At 46.7% G+C, this 16082-nt stretch overlaps 1 protein-coding gene across 4 annotated transcripts in view; it reads right to left on the bottom strand.

Moving 5' to 3' along the window:
- LOC127588757 (delta-sarcoglycan-like) overlaps nt 1–16082 on the bottom strand; it is an 81736-nt gene that overhangs the window by 3206 nt on the left and 62448 nt on the right. For all 4 annotated transcript variants that reach the window (XM_052047610.1, XM_052047611.1, XM_052047612.1 and 1 more), the window contains 3 exons: nt 15091–15210; nt 3836–3908; nt 478–601 (listed from right to left, as the gene is read on the bottom strand). In XM_052047610.1, coding sequence (XP_051903570.1) covers nt 478–601; nt 3836–3908; nt 15091–15210 — 317 coding nt within the window. The remainder of the gene's footprint in view (nt 1–477; nt 602–3835; nt 3909–15090; nt 15211–16082) is intronic.

The raw sequence follows: 16082 nt of genomic DNA on the forward strand, positions 1-16082 counted from the left end.
TTTCACATCACCCGAGGAGGATTAATGCAGGGGGGGGGGGAGGGGGGCAACGGGTGGGGCGAAAAAAAAAAAAAAGTATTTTCAAAAGTTAGTCGTATACATTAAGACCTGCTACTGCTGATATGAACAAAGGGGAGGAAGGTGACCTTGACTTGACTCTGCTCGTTGCGATCGGACGTACGGACTACGTACTGACTCTTGTGCGCGTTTTTCAGGTCAAAGCCGCTACGCTGCCCCCTACTGAACTGGCAAAAAGTCGATCATACACAATAGGACATATTGCTCGGGACTAAGATGGCAAAACGGTTTTAGTATGCCGGCGCCAGATTGTTTTTGAGAAAAGCCGATTGAGACAGACAATGTCACCCGACCGAAAGACATATATTCTTTATCCTCTGCAAAACCCTGCGAATAGTCTTGCAGTTTCCGGCCGGCTAAGAGTTTGGCAAAAAATATGTTTGGAAGAGTGTGTGGCACCTCTCCGTCTTTGGACTCCAGTCGCAGCTCGTTCCTACAGATGGCTTGGATGTCGCCGGCCTCGGCCAGGATCTGGATGCCTTTGGGGGCCTCCATGAGCAGGGAGCGGGTGGGCGATTCCAGTCTGGAGAAGAAAACCCAATCACAGGTCAGCTCAGTCATCGCTCTGGTCTTGTTTGGATAGAGACAAAAGTCCACAGACTATAGATGCCGGCAGAAAACCAATTTAGAGAAGCCCCCCCCCCCCACCCCGAACGTAATCCGTGACCTGAGGCTGAGAAGGCGCTTTTTGAAACCTTCACACGATCCAGCAGAAATCCAACAGAAATTTCCACAGACTTGATATTTCACCGTACCCGATGCCTGATGTAGCAAAGCGGCCCCAGAAAACCGACCCCGATCAACAGCATTCGTACTTTGATGGCCGCTTGAGCCGAGATCCATCTCCCGCTACTCCTACCCCCCCTTCTTTTGTCACCTTTAACATTTTGCAGAGAGCTCGGTAAACCCACGAGGGCCACGTTTGTCCCGCGAGTTCCTTCATCCGCTCGGCCGCGCTCACAAAAGCAATCAGCCGCACGACAGAGCGGGCCCGGATTGCCATTTAACCTGCGATTTGCTCCCGCGCTTATACATTTATAAGCTCAAAAGCGTTACCGGCGCTGGCGCTCGGCCTCGGCGGAGGACGTCCACCAAGGACGGAGGCTTATAAGAACAAGCGAGAGACGGAAAGGATGGAAGGAGGCGGCAAATTCTGATCATGTCAGAGGCGTCCAATCATTTCCGTTGCTCCTCTCAGGGAGCCGCGTGAGCGAGCGGCATCCGAGGTTATTAACCTTTTGATTGGAGTTGCAGATACAAAGTGTTGAAAGGATAATGTGAAAGCTTATCGATCGCCGAGGGGAAATGAGAGTGCAACGGCGAGAAAGCAAGTTTTCACGTACAAAAGGTGCGCGCTCGCTAATACGTTACTCACGAAAGCTAGCAAGAATGAATGCCACCGTCAAAGTTGACATTCATTCGGCACGTTTGATCGGAAAATCGTCGCTATTCACGGCGGCGGCTTACGACGCAATCAATTTGCAAAGTGCCAGATTAAAGTCTGGCCCGCGTTTGCAACATCGCTGAACTCGGGCTAATCGCTTTTTGTTGTTTTTCTCTTTGGCGCGGGCTAGCGTGAATGCTAATAGATGATGTTGACGTGAGTGCGGGGGGTGACAGGAAGAGCACGGTTGCATCACACAGTGAGAGAAGAGAGTGAGGAAAAGGAATTCAACAAAAAAAATCAAACGAGCGCCCGCGTGTGTGTGTGTGTGTGTGTGTGTTTTTAATTCATCATCAGAATTAACGTGACTTAGATGAGGGCAGAGGTTACGCGATGAGATTTTAATTTAGACAGCGGCGCAGAATGCTAATTAGCTTGCGTGTTTCATTAAAATCCATGAACAAAACGTCTTCGGGGAAGGCCTTGATTTGTAATCAGCAATGTTCGCACGATATTAACGCGGGTCCAAATAAAAAATGACCACGATGAAGAAAAGCGGAGTCGGGTAAATAATTAAGACGGACTAGGCGATAGCATATGCTAACGGCTTGTGATCTGGGACGACTTAGCGGCACAAGGTGGTTGGAATGTGTGCGGAGTGTAACGAAATCGCAAAATTATCAGGGCATTCCGGAGCAAAAATTTGTCCAGTCGTGGGTAAACGCTGCACCAAAACAATGCCGAGTTATGATTTGGGGCTGCTTTGCTCCTCCAGGCACGAGGTGTCTTAAATCGATGTCAGGTGTGATGAAAACCGATTGGGTTCCACTTTAGAGCTCGGACCGCGTTGTAATCGTTCTGTAAAAGTGCACTCGACGACTTTGAAAGCTGCGGCCGTCGGAGTTTCACTTTGAGGGTCCTTATGTTTTGTGGGCGGGGGGCCGCGGACAATAAATGGCCCGTCCATACGGCCGGACTCCGGGGGACGATCATCATCACAGGTTGGATGGAGTATGTTCCCTTTGCCTCCCCGGCAGTGAGACTCCATCAAAAAAAATAAAAAAACGGAATACAACCCCCCTTCCTGTCTTCTTTTGTTTTACTAGCTTCTTAGCCGCCGCCCCGCTTGTCACTTTGCACCTTATTGCCTCAGAAATATCGCCTTTTATCTTTAGCTGAAGATTGGCATCCATCAGCCATTTTTTCTTCGGCGCAAAGTCGTCGCCGTGATGCAAGGACGCGTGGCGACGGATGCGTCGCTCGGAAAAAAAGTGACAGCCCCCCCCCTCCCCCCGAGAGATATCACCACGTTTGTTTCATACGAGAGCCTCCCGAACGGGATCTCCTCATGTCCGACTGCCACTCGAAGCGGCCGAGTCTGATATGAGGATGAATGGCAAGTCGCACAAAAACATTTGCATTTACATGACTGAAAATGGGACCGGCGATTGTTCAAATGTCTCCTATCGTTGATTTTCATCCCGCTTGCGTCTGATTGGAGTCGGTCCCAGTGGACTTTTGATGAGCCGAGCGGGCCGTTTGCGCTCATTTTCCTACTTATGGACCTAATGAACCATCCGTCGAGATGAGGCGGCATTGCAACGTTCCCTTATAACGGAGCGAAATCACATTCAAGAAGATCTTCGTCATCAAAAGTTCCTCTCACGCTGGGCGTTTCTTGGATGGCAATAAAGCAACAAAAAGAAAAAATAAAAACAAAAAAGCCCTCCTGACTTTCATCTTTTGCCTCCTACACTGGGGCGCTCGTTTGCCGCGCGCCCGCCGCCGTTCTTCATGTTCCAGCTCGTTTGCCGCCCGCCGGCTTTTCAAATTCACATCAAAAGCCTGACACGGATTGAAGCGCACCTTTTGTGATACAAAGTAGGAGCCACCCAAACAAGGTGAGCCCGCCACACACACACACACACACACACACACACACGAGTTGCCTTTAGGAAAGACAGAAAGTGCTCCAAAAACTTTGATCCGAGCTTTCCGACAGGGCGCCCGTTAACTTCTGGCAAGTGATACCTTTGGATTGGTTTTCCGGTCAACTGCAGGCCGCGGCTGACTTTTCATACCTGTGGGACAATTTTGAATCTTCAACGGTAGCAGCGGACTTTTGGCGTGATTAGCGGGCCACGTCTTGTCCTCCTACGAACTTTCTTGAGGACCTCAGATGCGTGACAGACAGACAGCAGGGCCTACGCATGGCGTGCCAGCCCGTTTCGCAAACGCGCCACGCGCCTGCCAACGCTCATTAAAGCGGACGTGCTCCATCTCACCTCAGGCGTGATCTCGGCGCATCGTCGACTGACGTTTGCGGGAATAAATAAGTGAGAAGCGGGACGTTTTCTTCCCATAATAACTCACCGCAGCTCCTTGAAGGGCTCGGCCCGGACGTGCGGCGTCTCCACCGACTTGCTGAACACGGCTCCCTGGGCGCCTGGCACAAAAGGAACAAAATTGTCATTTATTATTCATTCGCCAGATCCCCAAAACACAAAAAAAACAGTCTAGCCAGTCATCTGCTGTTAGCATGACTGGCTAATGCTGTTAGCATTAGCATTTTAGCACCGCAAGTTAGTGAGTCAATTTTCTAGTCTTCGGGTAATCATGTCATTGATGAAGATCATTTTTTTTTCAACAATGTTCTTTTCCACCGCTTGCCTGCCTTGCACATGTACCGATTAGCTCTACTCAAAAAGTTGCTAAAAATGGAAAGCTAACTGAGACAAATCAACAAATCGACGAATTCATTCAATGCCAGCTTTTTTAAACCCTCCGACGTGAAAAAAAAACAAACAAACCCAAAGACATCGAAATATCACACGATAGCACACACCCACTCTCGCCGCTCACAAAGTTGCTCAAATGCAACCGCTAATTGTTTCAAAAACAATGCGAAGTAAGTGGCTCGGCGGTTTCAGACGTTTTTTTTTTTTTGTTTTTTGTTTTTAACTTTCCACCTGACTTCTTGTCGGCTTCCTAATCTCCCACTCGCTCCACTTGCAAAGGTGATCAAAACGCGGAAATAGTATCAACAACAGTGCGGGCTTATGATAGTAATCAAACAGCTCACACGTTCAAGTCTTTTGGGTCGCTTAAGCTGTGTTGAGAGTAAGGAAAAAAAAAATAAAATCAAAATCAAACATCCACGTAACAGCTTTTATGTCAGCCCGCTCAACCTGTCAACCAAAAGTAGTGTTTTGTATTCAAAGTGGCACCCCCCCCCCCCCAACCCGAGACACAATAAAAGCATCCCTTCTGTTTTGGATTCCAACAGATGGTTGCGGGGCTGGTGAAACGTTCTCACCGCGCGCTAACGATCATTTTTGTCACTTGCGAAGGACTTTCATCAGCGCGACAATTCGCGTTAAAAAAGGCAACAAGTGTTGCATTTTTCGTAATGCGGATATTAAGCGCGCACGCCAGCGTGAAGAAACAGACGGCGGCGGCCGGCGGGGGAAAAAAAGAAAGGCACTTGTTAAAGCGGCGCTCATATTTTAAGTGCCATTGTTGTTTTGCGAGGGAGTGAAAATGAACAAAAAGCTCGCTTTTGCTTCTGGATGTTTCCGCGTGACGTTTTGATGGCGGTATCGTGTTCACGCTTGCGTGAAGTGACAATTTCTGTAGCGGGTGTCATCTTCAGGGTTTTCAGGGAGTTTCGTTGCAAATTTTTATTTAAAAAAAATTAAGTGTGATGTAATTAGTGTATAAAGCAGGTTTGTTTTTATGAGATCTTTTAATGCTTTATTTCATTGTAGTTTTTATTAGTTTTAGTTTTAGTTTTTTATTATATCTCACTGCTAAGTATTGTGTGGTAATGTAAAGTTAACCCCACCCGCCCCCCCGCCCTCAAAATATCATCTTGTCAGCATTAGTGCCGAGCTCCGACGTTGATGACATTTAGACGACTTTAATGGCGTCTAAATGTTTGGCCGGCGCTGTTGTTTTTTTAAAAATTCTATCCTGCCGCATTGCCTGCTATATTTTCCCCGTCGACAAAATTCCGCAGCCCACGAAGCGATTTCTTGATGACACGGTCGTGGCCGCGCGTTCGCCGGTAAGGTGAGGAGGACGAATGAGGCTATTAAATACGAATGCATATGGGGGGCGGGGGGTGCGCGTGTGTTCATAGGGCAGCCAAACATCATCATTTGTGGCCCGAAGTAGCTCAGCGATGATGGAACAAAATGTTGTGAAAAAGAAAAAAAACCCCGACAGGAATAATTCCAGCATTTGCTGATGCAACGGTTCTGCATGTAACAATAAGCTCATTTGTACTCGCTGTAAACAATCACAGTGCAGCCTCTGACTAAACTATCAATTTCATATAAAGGGTGGCCCACTTAAAAGTAGCCCGGATTTTTTTTTTAAATTAAAATATTTTTTAAATTTTTTTCAAAACATGTATTTAATTACGTGAATGTTACAAGTGACCCAAGTCTTTCCAAAACCTGTTTTTATTACTTACAGGTTACAAGAGATGCTGGAAGTGTCCCCCATTGACATCTATACATTTTTGAGCACGGCACAGGATGTTGGCTGATACTGACTGCAGCTCTGCTAAGGTGATGCTTCGGATAGTGTTGGTGATGTTCTGTTTGAGTTCGTTCAGGGTATGAGGATTATTTGCGTACACCTTTTCTTTTAAATTCCCCCATAGATAAAAATCGCATGAGGTCAGGTCCGGAGACCGTGGTGGCCATAACCCCTTGTCACACGTCCCACATGTCACTGGCATCCATTCATGAAGTCTTTACGGAAGAGCGAACTGTGAGCAAGGGGTTATGGCCACCACGGTCTCCGGACCTGACCTCATGCGATTTTTATCTATGGGGGAATTTAAAAGAAAAGGTGTACGCAAATAATCCTCATACCCTGAACGAACTCAAACAGAACATCACCAACACTATCCGAAGCATCACCTTAGCAGAGCTGCAGTCAGTATCAGCCAACATCCTGTGCCGTGCTCAAAAATGTATAGATGTCAATGGGGGACACTTCCAGCATCTCTTGTAACCTGTAAGTAATAAAAACAGGTTTTGGAAAGACTTGGGTCACTTGTAACATTCACGTAATTAAATACATGTTTTGAAAAAAATTTAAAAAATATTTTAATTTAAAAAAAAATCCGGGCTACTTTTAAGTGGGCCACCCTGTAGTACATACTCCAAAAAGTTTGGGTTTTTTTTGAATGAGGAAACTGTCCTCTACATCTCTGCGACTGGATTTTGGCAATAAATGATGTCAAACTCCGTTAATATCAGTATGTGATGAAAACAACAACAAAATAACCCAAGGCTAATGCGACAAGGCTAAGTAAGCTAAGCTAAGTATCCTCACTTCCATGATGGCAAATCAACGACATTCATCGCAATTAGCATTACCGCTAAAGTAGGTCAAGCAACGGCTAACGATGCGACACTCTGACCAAAGGAAGCGCAAGAGGACAGTTGAGTTCATGCTAGCTGCTAATGCTAACCGAAAAAGTCGAGCAAACCCGTTGATCAGCTTTTGTGGAATTGGTGAGGACATAAAGTGCCGAACGCTCAAGCTATCACAAGGCGGCTCAGTCTTTGGCTAGCGGAAGTCAAGGCTAGCGACAAATGTTTTGTCATGTTTTGAATTACTCTTCAGCTTCATCCCCACTCAATTCTGCCGGTGGTAAATCAACTTCTACTTTGATGGAAGCTCTATATTGACTCTTTTGCACTCATCCCGGAGTTTGCTGGCGCTGCTTTGCGTGCGCCACACTTCTGAATAGTCTTCCCAGTTTTAGTATTGCAAGTCAGCCCCCCCGGAGGTGAGGCCTCGAGACCTTTGCTAATAAATACTCAACACACTCTGCCACTTTGGGGCCTCAACGTGCTTGGAAATATCAGCAATTTTTTTTTCAGCCTTGTGAAATACTTGAAAATATTCACTCACTCACTCTCATTCTCATGGAAATAATAAAAGAAAAAAAAATGCAAGAGTGCAGATAAAAATAAAATAAAAGCACACCTAAAAAAATATATATATATATGCATTGCCAATGAATCACAAGTCCAGATGGCTGAATTCAGGAAGTGGATCGATTTTGCTCATAGATTGACGACCTGACCAACCATCTGTTCGCCCCCAAAAATGTTCCAGTGGAAGACATTTCTCGCACCATTAAGATCACATCTAGCCACCTCAAAGCTCCATCGCCCTGATTTCTTCATTCCGTCATCAGCGTCGTCCGCATTTGAGAGATTCAAGATTGCAATCTGCTTGGGAACGGCATCTCTGTGTTTCTCTGCTCCCCCCCTGCCCCCCCACCCCCCCTTGTGGCTTCTCTTAACGGGTTGCCGCCATTAGCCCAGAAGAAGTCGGGTCCTGCATGCCAAATTCTATTCCGGCGCCCCTCAAGCTGAAAAAGCTGCAGGTGGCCCAACGGATGGGAAATTGGCAGCATCCATCTGGCCCTCGGCTCTACCCCCCCTTCCAATTACCATAGAGGGGGGGGGAAAAAAATTTGACATCAATCTGTGACAGGAACCACAGCATGGAAGGACGTATGGTCCCCAATGTTCTCTCTACTCCTCACTCAGCACTTTTTGCAAAAAGTGCAATGGTGACTCTCTCTATCTCTCTCTCTCTCTCTATATATACACATATATATATATACACACATATATATGCAGTACATACCGCAGTGTCCGCCAGGTTTCAGATATAATTATCAGACTTGAGCACTTTTGATTGAAATCTCATGCCATTGGCAATTGTTAGCAAAAGAAAAGCGCGAATTAAAAAAATTAAATAAAAATGGAGGAAAGAAATTTGTGCCGAGGCGCAGATACTGAAGAGTGTATTATGTATTTAAACGGCCTTCCTCAAACTTTTGAATTGGATGTTGAATGTGTTCAGTTTAGTTTTTTTTTTTTTTTTTGAGGCTCAAGAGGACATCCTTGAAAGCAACTGAAAGCCCAAAGGTAAAACAATTCATATAAAACCTTACAAGGAGGTTATAGGAAGCCAAATTGAATTTTCAAAATTTCAAAAAGCTTTTATGCCAATCGTCTCCGGAGAGTGAAATCACAAAGAAAAAGATGGAGTGAGATGCTCTTTCCTCCCAAATGTGTCTGAGCGAGCGGTTTTGAATTTTGCTCAATTGTGACGTCGGATTCATGCGGAAAACGTACGGGGGGGCGGATGCACGACTACATTAAAAGACTGAGTGCGGTTTCCGGTTGAAGTACTGCCCCCCACGAGCGAAAATACAAATGGATTCAGTGAGCAGAACGAATCGGAGAAATTCCCTCGCCCTCTGTCTTGGTGATTTTAAACATGAAGCGACAATAAATCGGACACACCAGAACCCCGACCCCCCCCCCCCCCCCCCGAAATTCGACTTCAAACATCCGATGTCTGGGATACATCTCAACGGGGCGCGCTTGAGCATCCACACCATGGCTTTTCCTCTTTTTTCCCTATGTGACGTGTGCACTCACAGCTGACAACGGGGCGCTCTAAAGCGGCTCTGAACAGGGTCTTTCAACCTACGTGGCAGTTTTTCAGGAACCGACAAAAACCCACGCAAGCCATACAGGGATGTCCCAACTGATATTCGAACCGTGATCTCCTGATTGCGAGGCACACGTGCCAACCACGACCGTGCTGCCCCATTTTTCGAAAGTCGAAGGACATTCGGCGCCTCCAAGTCCTCCCGGTGACATCGCTCGCGCTCCCTTTTCTTCCGCGGACGACTTTGAAAGCCACTTTGGAGATCCATCAGTGAGGACGCGCAAGGCGTCACCGCTGTCACTTGATGATGCCGCCGCGACGGATGCTATAATGACATTAGCGCTAAGTGCACTCGCCCCCCCCCCCTTTGACGGAGGAAGAGGGATTAGAACGTTGCGGCTCAGGGCTGTCGATGACGGCTTCTCCAGAAGGAGAGTCCGCGAGCCGTAGCTTGCGGGCTCCCCAAGGTCATTTACAACGGATGATGTCGGATCTTATTTGCGCAACTGCTGCCGCGTTAATAAAATATAGATGCTAAATTATTCAATTATTCCGGCCGATATTAGCTCTGACACAAATGTGATGCATCATAACATAAATCTCGATTACTAATAATAACATATAAATATAACAAATAATTTTTTTGACAAGATCATGTATTTCTTGGTGCCAAGGAACTGCGGTGAAGTGAGTGGAGGAGCTTCATTTCGTCAAGCCACAGCAAGTTGCGGCCATCTTGGGGCACGCGCATGCAATTGGAAAGCTTTTTAGGGGCCGTCAATTAAGATATCTTCATTCTCATAAATATGATTTTGTGATCGTAGCCGAGATTTATTGTACTTTCAACTGGTCTTCGGCTTATTAGGACTCCTTGCAAAAGAATCTTGAAGGGTGTTCCAGGACCATAAAAAAAGACATCAGCGTCTCCTCATTTGCCACACGCCCCCAAGCGAGGTTCGCTTGGGGGCGCTTACAATCTAACCGGGCTTTGTGACCGCCGGCGTCCAGATTTATGTCAGCCGTGAAAGGAGGAAGGAGGCGGCGTCCCTCGAACCCCGCGGCCAGCCGCGCGTTCAGGCGCGCCAGAATTTCTTAGCAAACAGAACACGGACCGATTCCTTTCTTCGGGAAAGAGGGTATATCCCACTTTAATCAAGATGACTTAATTCCGATAAAGAGACAGCGGGTGTCAATCGATTGCGATTAGCATCGTGAGTGTGAGAGCACAAAAGAGGCGGTATCACAGATATCTGTCATGTTAGCAGTTTCCTACAAATATAATGAAAGTGGAATGTAAAACGCAAAAAGGGCTTTTACAGGAACCCCCCCCCCTCAATACTGCCGGTAGGTTCCTGGAGCGTAAACGTACAAAACGTAGAAGCACATCCGAGCCTTTTTTTTTTTTAAATGGAATTCAGTAGACATTGTGCTGCTCCTTCTGCTGTGTGTAACTTGGCCACATGGGGGCAGTATACGGGTAAATATATGGCTATATATGGAGCCTGTCAAAACTCCTCAGTAAAACCGCGTGTTATTCGATTCCAAATAGGATATTCTAGTCAAGTACAATAAATAAATAAATAAATAAAAATAGCACTCAATGTTTGATAGAACTTTTGAAACAAAACACACGGCAAGCACGTAGGCGGCGGCAACGGGCACTTTTTACGGATGTGTTTGGCCAGCAGGAATCCGTTTCGCTTTGGCCACACGTTCCAGATAACGGCGAGAAAGGCGGACGTCTGCCTCCGCGCGGTAAGTCGGCCGTCTTTTATCGTCTCATTACAGCTTAACGGCGTCCACTCCGGAGGAGGGGACGGCGGCGAATAAAACGCGGCGGAGGCTTTGACGGATGGCAAATATTAAAGTGAAGACACCTCGTCTCTGTGAACTTATGACATGATCGCGCCGTTTTCACGCTTTAACGGCGAAAGCCAAGCAAAGGAGGCGTCGCGGTACAAAAGAGCAAAAACATGGACATAATTGATTGCGGCCTTTAAAATGGACTCTCGAAACCACAAGATGGTGGACAAGATCTCCTTTTGCCTCAATGAAACTTCTCAACTCACTTTAACATTGTTCCTTGGTGCCAAGATGCTGCAAGGTGGCAGAAAAGCACTACTTTTGTCGCGTTAAACTCCTCAATTCACTTTGACATGGTTTCAAAAGGTTGACAACTCCTTTCAACAGAGTTGCTTGGAATCAAGTCGCCACAAGATGGCGGCAAAGTACAACTTTGCGTGAATTTTCATTCTTCAACTTACTTCAACATAGTTCAATCAAAACCGAGATGCCACACCCAAAAAAAACCAAAAAACAAATCTTCACCATTTGGTAGAGGCTTGTAAATTTAAAAAATTAAAATAAACTGAAAACTTTGTGACCTTTTTCTTATCAGTTTTTTTTTTGGTGTGGTTTCTCATTTTGATCTCCCTGTAGCTAAATATGGCTGCCTGGTTAGACATTCCGCGAAGCACAAAATCAGTCAAGACGTTCGGCAAACAAGTCGCTGTGACCACACGATTAGTAGAAGGGGCGGAATAAAAAAATAAAAGAAAGAAAGAAATCACGGGCTCATCATCCGCTTTCCGTTCCGCGCTGCCTCCGTTCGCCCTGCGGCGGCGGCGGCGGAACGGGGAGGCGATGGGCTGATCAGACGAGCGCATCCTGAGCTGATAATGCGCTCCCCTCCTGACCGGCTGCCAGGCGCTGAGCGCGACACGCTGAGTCAATGGGACATAAACTGGAGGCAAATCAAAGGAGGCTAATTGTAATTGCCGTGGAAAAGATGAGCGGAGCGATTGGGATGGCGCCAGAGTTTTGCGGGTTTATTTTTTTTCATTTTTGCCACATTTTACGTCACTTATCTGTCTACCACGGTGGTTTCTCAACCTGGGTTCCATCGAACCCGAGGGGTTCGGTGAAACGGTCTCAGGGGTCTTTTCTGTTTCTAATACATTTTTATTAATTAATAAAAAAATTAATTAATAAAAATAAGCTTGAATTTGTAATAAATTTGTAATAAAATATTTTTTTTTTAATTTTTCACTAACGAAGGGTTTGCTGAACGTGCATATGAACTGGTTGGGTTCAGTACCTCGAACAAGGTTAACCGCCACTTCTCTAGGGACTTAATAGTGGTCTTTGATTGACAGCTTCACACCCACAGACCACACAAAAGGGCTCAATTGTTCACAATTTCAAAGTGTTGATGTTGTCAACACCGCTTTTCTGTGGTGTGCGTGCGTGTGTGTTTGTGCGCTCCCCAACAAAAGCAACAGTGAAGTCAAGCTCTTGAAAAGTGCGCAGCACAACACTCCTGGATGGTTGAATCGCCATCTTGAGTGGAGTGAATCCAAGGCCTTTGACCAGGCATGTCCAAAGTCCGGCCCGCGGGCCAAATGCGGCCCGCGGTCGAATTTCATCCGGCCCTCGGCCCCTGTCATAAAATCAGTGCCGTCTGGCCCGCAGGTTGGGCGCAATGGAACACGTGTTGCATTGACTGACTGGCGAGTGATGTTTCATAGAGTACTGCTTCCCTCTAGTGGCTAAATGAGTAATAGCATTCACTAAATGAGTAATAGCATTTTGACACTAGAGGGCATCACTCACGAGTTAACAAGACATCACTCCGTGTTTATATTGACTGATATGTCATATTTCAAATTCCTGTTTCAAATGAACCAAAATAAATTCTTAAGATTGTTGAAATTAAAATAAAAATGGAAATGTGAAACAGACTGGCTTACTAAAATTTGTTGAACAATATTGTTGTTCAATGTAAAGAATGTCAGCCAAGGTCGGCCCCCCCGACATTTTACCACATAAAATCTGGCCCCCTTGGCAAAAAGTTTGGACACCCCTGCCTTTGACAGTCCCTCGAATTGGTTCCGAGGCGGCGACAAGCGCTTTAAGCAAGCCGTCCGTTCGCTCGGATCGCTCGGGAAGTAACCCCATTTGTCAGGTAAATAAAACCGCTTCAGTCTCAGCATCAAGGTGACTCCAAAGCGCCTACCCCCCCCCCCCCCAAACCCCTCACCTCCTTGTCAGTGAGCCACTCCGCTCCGCTTCTCTGCAGGAGTTTCCCTTTGAATGCATCCACTCGCTGCTGATCTCCAAGCGGAGGGGGGTGGGGGGAGGGGGGGGACGCGCGCCGCATGAGTGAGCAGCGCTTACTTTGGAAGCGAGAGCCAATTCAGAGGTGGCCGGCGCTACTCCGGGGAGAAGTCGCCGCGACGCAGGGAAGCGGCGCCACACTAAATGTTTCAGGTTTGGACTTAACTACAACTGCTCCTGAAAGCTTGCGTGTCCGCAGGGCTTTTTGCCGAGTGTTTCTTTCAAGTGCTACACTTCGACGTGGTACCTGGAAATCCCCCAAGCTCCGGTGGCACCTTCAGCAATTCCCAAAGCTTGCCACGAAATCCTGAAAAACGTACACATTTCCGCAAATTGTGCGTATTGTGGAAAAAAAAGGATGTATATTCTGAATCATGTACTGTATCAGATTTTTTGTTTTTCCAAGCGATTTTTAACCGTTTAAAAACATGCGAATCCAACTTCTCTCATCAAAAAAATCATCAATTCCTTATTTTTATTTGATGATACAAATAGTCAAGTGGGACATAGATCTTGCAGTCATCTGCATAGCAGTGGAAGGGAATACCATGTTTCCTTAAGATGGAACCCAATGGGAGCAGATACAGCGAGAACAGCAAAGGCCCCAGAATTGAGCCCTGTGGAACACCACATGACAGGGGAGCAGTGCGTGATTCAGAGCAGCCCAAGGCTGACACAAAAGGTCCTGTCAGCTAGATAGGACCTAAACCACTCAAGAGCACTGCCGCCAATGCCCACCAAGTGCTGCAAACGAGTCAGCAGAATACTGTGATCCACTGTATCAAATGCTGCAGTTAAGTCCGATAAAACCAGACACACGTGGTCTCCAGAGTCATTTGCCAGGAGGATGTCATTAGAAACGCGTAACAGGGCTGAATCCGTGCTATGCAAATAGTGGAAGTAGTATGAAATCACACAAACACGTCAATGTTTTTGTGATGTGATATTTCTGAAAAACGTCCCTTTAAACTCTTTTGTATTTTCCAGATTGAAATGTCATCGTTTTCAGATCACCGACGTCATCGGAATGAAATCACCGATTTCAGCAAGGCTAAAACAAGAGTGCGACACGGAAGTGTTCGCGAGACACCCGGGAACCCTTTGAGGTTATTTCTAAAAAATGCATAAGTCTCCCGGAGCAAAAAAAGCGCAGCACGGACGCCTTCGAACCGAGATTTAAAAGTGGAACAATGCAACGTCCGTCCAATTATCCGCGTCTCCATCTCCTCCTCGCCATCTGCGGCTCGGCGGCACTTTCCTAGTCGGCTGATGCTAACCGAATATGACTGCAAAGGTTGTTAAGTGCATGTAGATGAGCAGCCGGAGTAATCGCTCCCGTCTGCAAAAGCGAGGAGCAAATTGTCTCGGGCGACGCCTCCAAGGAGATTCCTTCACATCTTTTTTTTTTTTTCAAAATACATTTCGACTCCGATATGAGCGCATTACGCCGGTGAAAGGCTCGCCGTGACTGATGGGCATATTTAGGCAAAGGATTCCGCGAGTGGGCGGGGCCGTTCACGACGTGCGCTTCCAGTTTAGCGGACTTCATCCACCACCGTCATCCGTACGACACAAAGACGCAATTTGTAACGACTGTGCCAGCAACAATATTGATCTAATAACGTGACGAAATGTGTTAACGTGTTGCCTGTTATCGATTTTGCTGCGACCAATCAATCAAAAGATGCAATAAGGCAAAACACCTCAAATCACTTCAACATCGTTCCCTTGCCATGAAGATAACGACCGTCGCCACTCATCTTTCATTGTACGTCTGAAGTTAAATGGGCTAACACGGCGTATTCGCAAGGGCCCGGGCAGATTAGACTGACATGGCAACACAGAGGGAGAAATCTGATTGGACAATATCGAACGTACACATGCGAAAAGCACTGAAGCCGAAAGAAACACGCAAAAAAAAAAAAAAAATGAAAATAGAGTTAGAGTCCTTTTGGTTTTTCTACCATCAGCATTGTTTTTTTTTTTTTTTTTTCCAGAAACAACGGAGCACTCACCCATCACCCGCAGCCTCTCGGCGCCCACCACCACTTCCTGCTCATCGGCCGAGAAGAGGAGTTTGCCGGATGTGGATTTGACCTCGAACATTTTGCCTTGCGCTTTGAACCCGCTGGATCCTGAGTCCAATAAACACAGAGGAAGATGCTTAATATATTTTTTTTCTTTCTGCATTATCATGCACTGTCCTTATGTTGCGCTAGCTTGACTTGCTCGTCAGTCAATCAGCTGAAAAAGACAATTGATTTCCCCCGATTGAAAGGAACCGAAATTGAAAATGACTACCCGGTGAGTGCAGTGTTGGCGTTCCCTTGCGAGTGTTCTGTAACAGGACACGTGGAAAAGTCTCAAGGACCCTTGTCCAACAGCAAGTCGGCCATTTTGATTCAAAGCAGCCCTTTTTGGGTGAACTCAAGCGTCCGTACATTTCTAAGGATCCCCAACTTCAACAGAGCGTCCCGAGCTGCTCAACTACCGCAAGAAACGGAATGAAAGCTTGGTTTCCAAGCGGCGAGATGAGCCCCGAAAGAAAACAGTGCGCCAAAGTAGTCGAAAACGGCGGCTGATTGACACTCGCAATGGATTCTGTCGCTCTCCATTTGGAAACGGTGGGGGAGGCGTGCTGTTCGCATCCCTTTCAGAGAGCTTTGGCGCGTTAGGGCCAAAGACACTCGCCGTGCCTTGTTTACTCAGACTGATTTGTAGACGTCGCTAGTCTGCCGGGCTGTGTTAACGCCAGAGTGCAACGTCGCGGCAGAGTTACGGCGGGCGCGGATTGCGGGGAAACCTGGCGGCACATCAAAGGAGCGGCGCAGCATAGCACGAAGGATTAAGTGACACGCCGAATTGTACAATTCCACTGTGATTCGGGTGAAGAAAAAAAAACAAACCAAAAAAAAACAACAAATAGTACCTCATTGGTCTACACTCCACTGATAGTTGGATCTAAAATGCGGTCGGCTCGTGTGGCATCAGCAGATCTATCTTTTAT

This window comes from Hippocampus zosterae, chromosome 16 (assembly GCF_025434085.1).
Source record: "Hippocampus zosterae strain Florida chromosome 16, ASM2543408v3, whole genome shotgun sequence".
NCBI classification, from domain to species: Eukaryota; Metazoa; Chordata; class Actinopteri; order Syngnathiformes; family Syngnathidae; genus Hippocampus; species Hippocampus zosterae.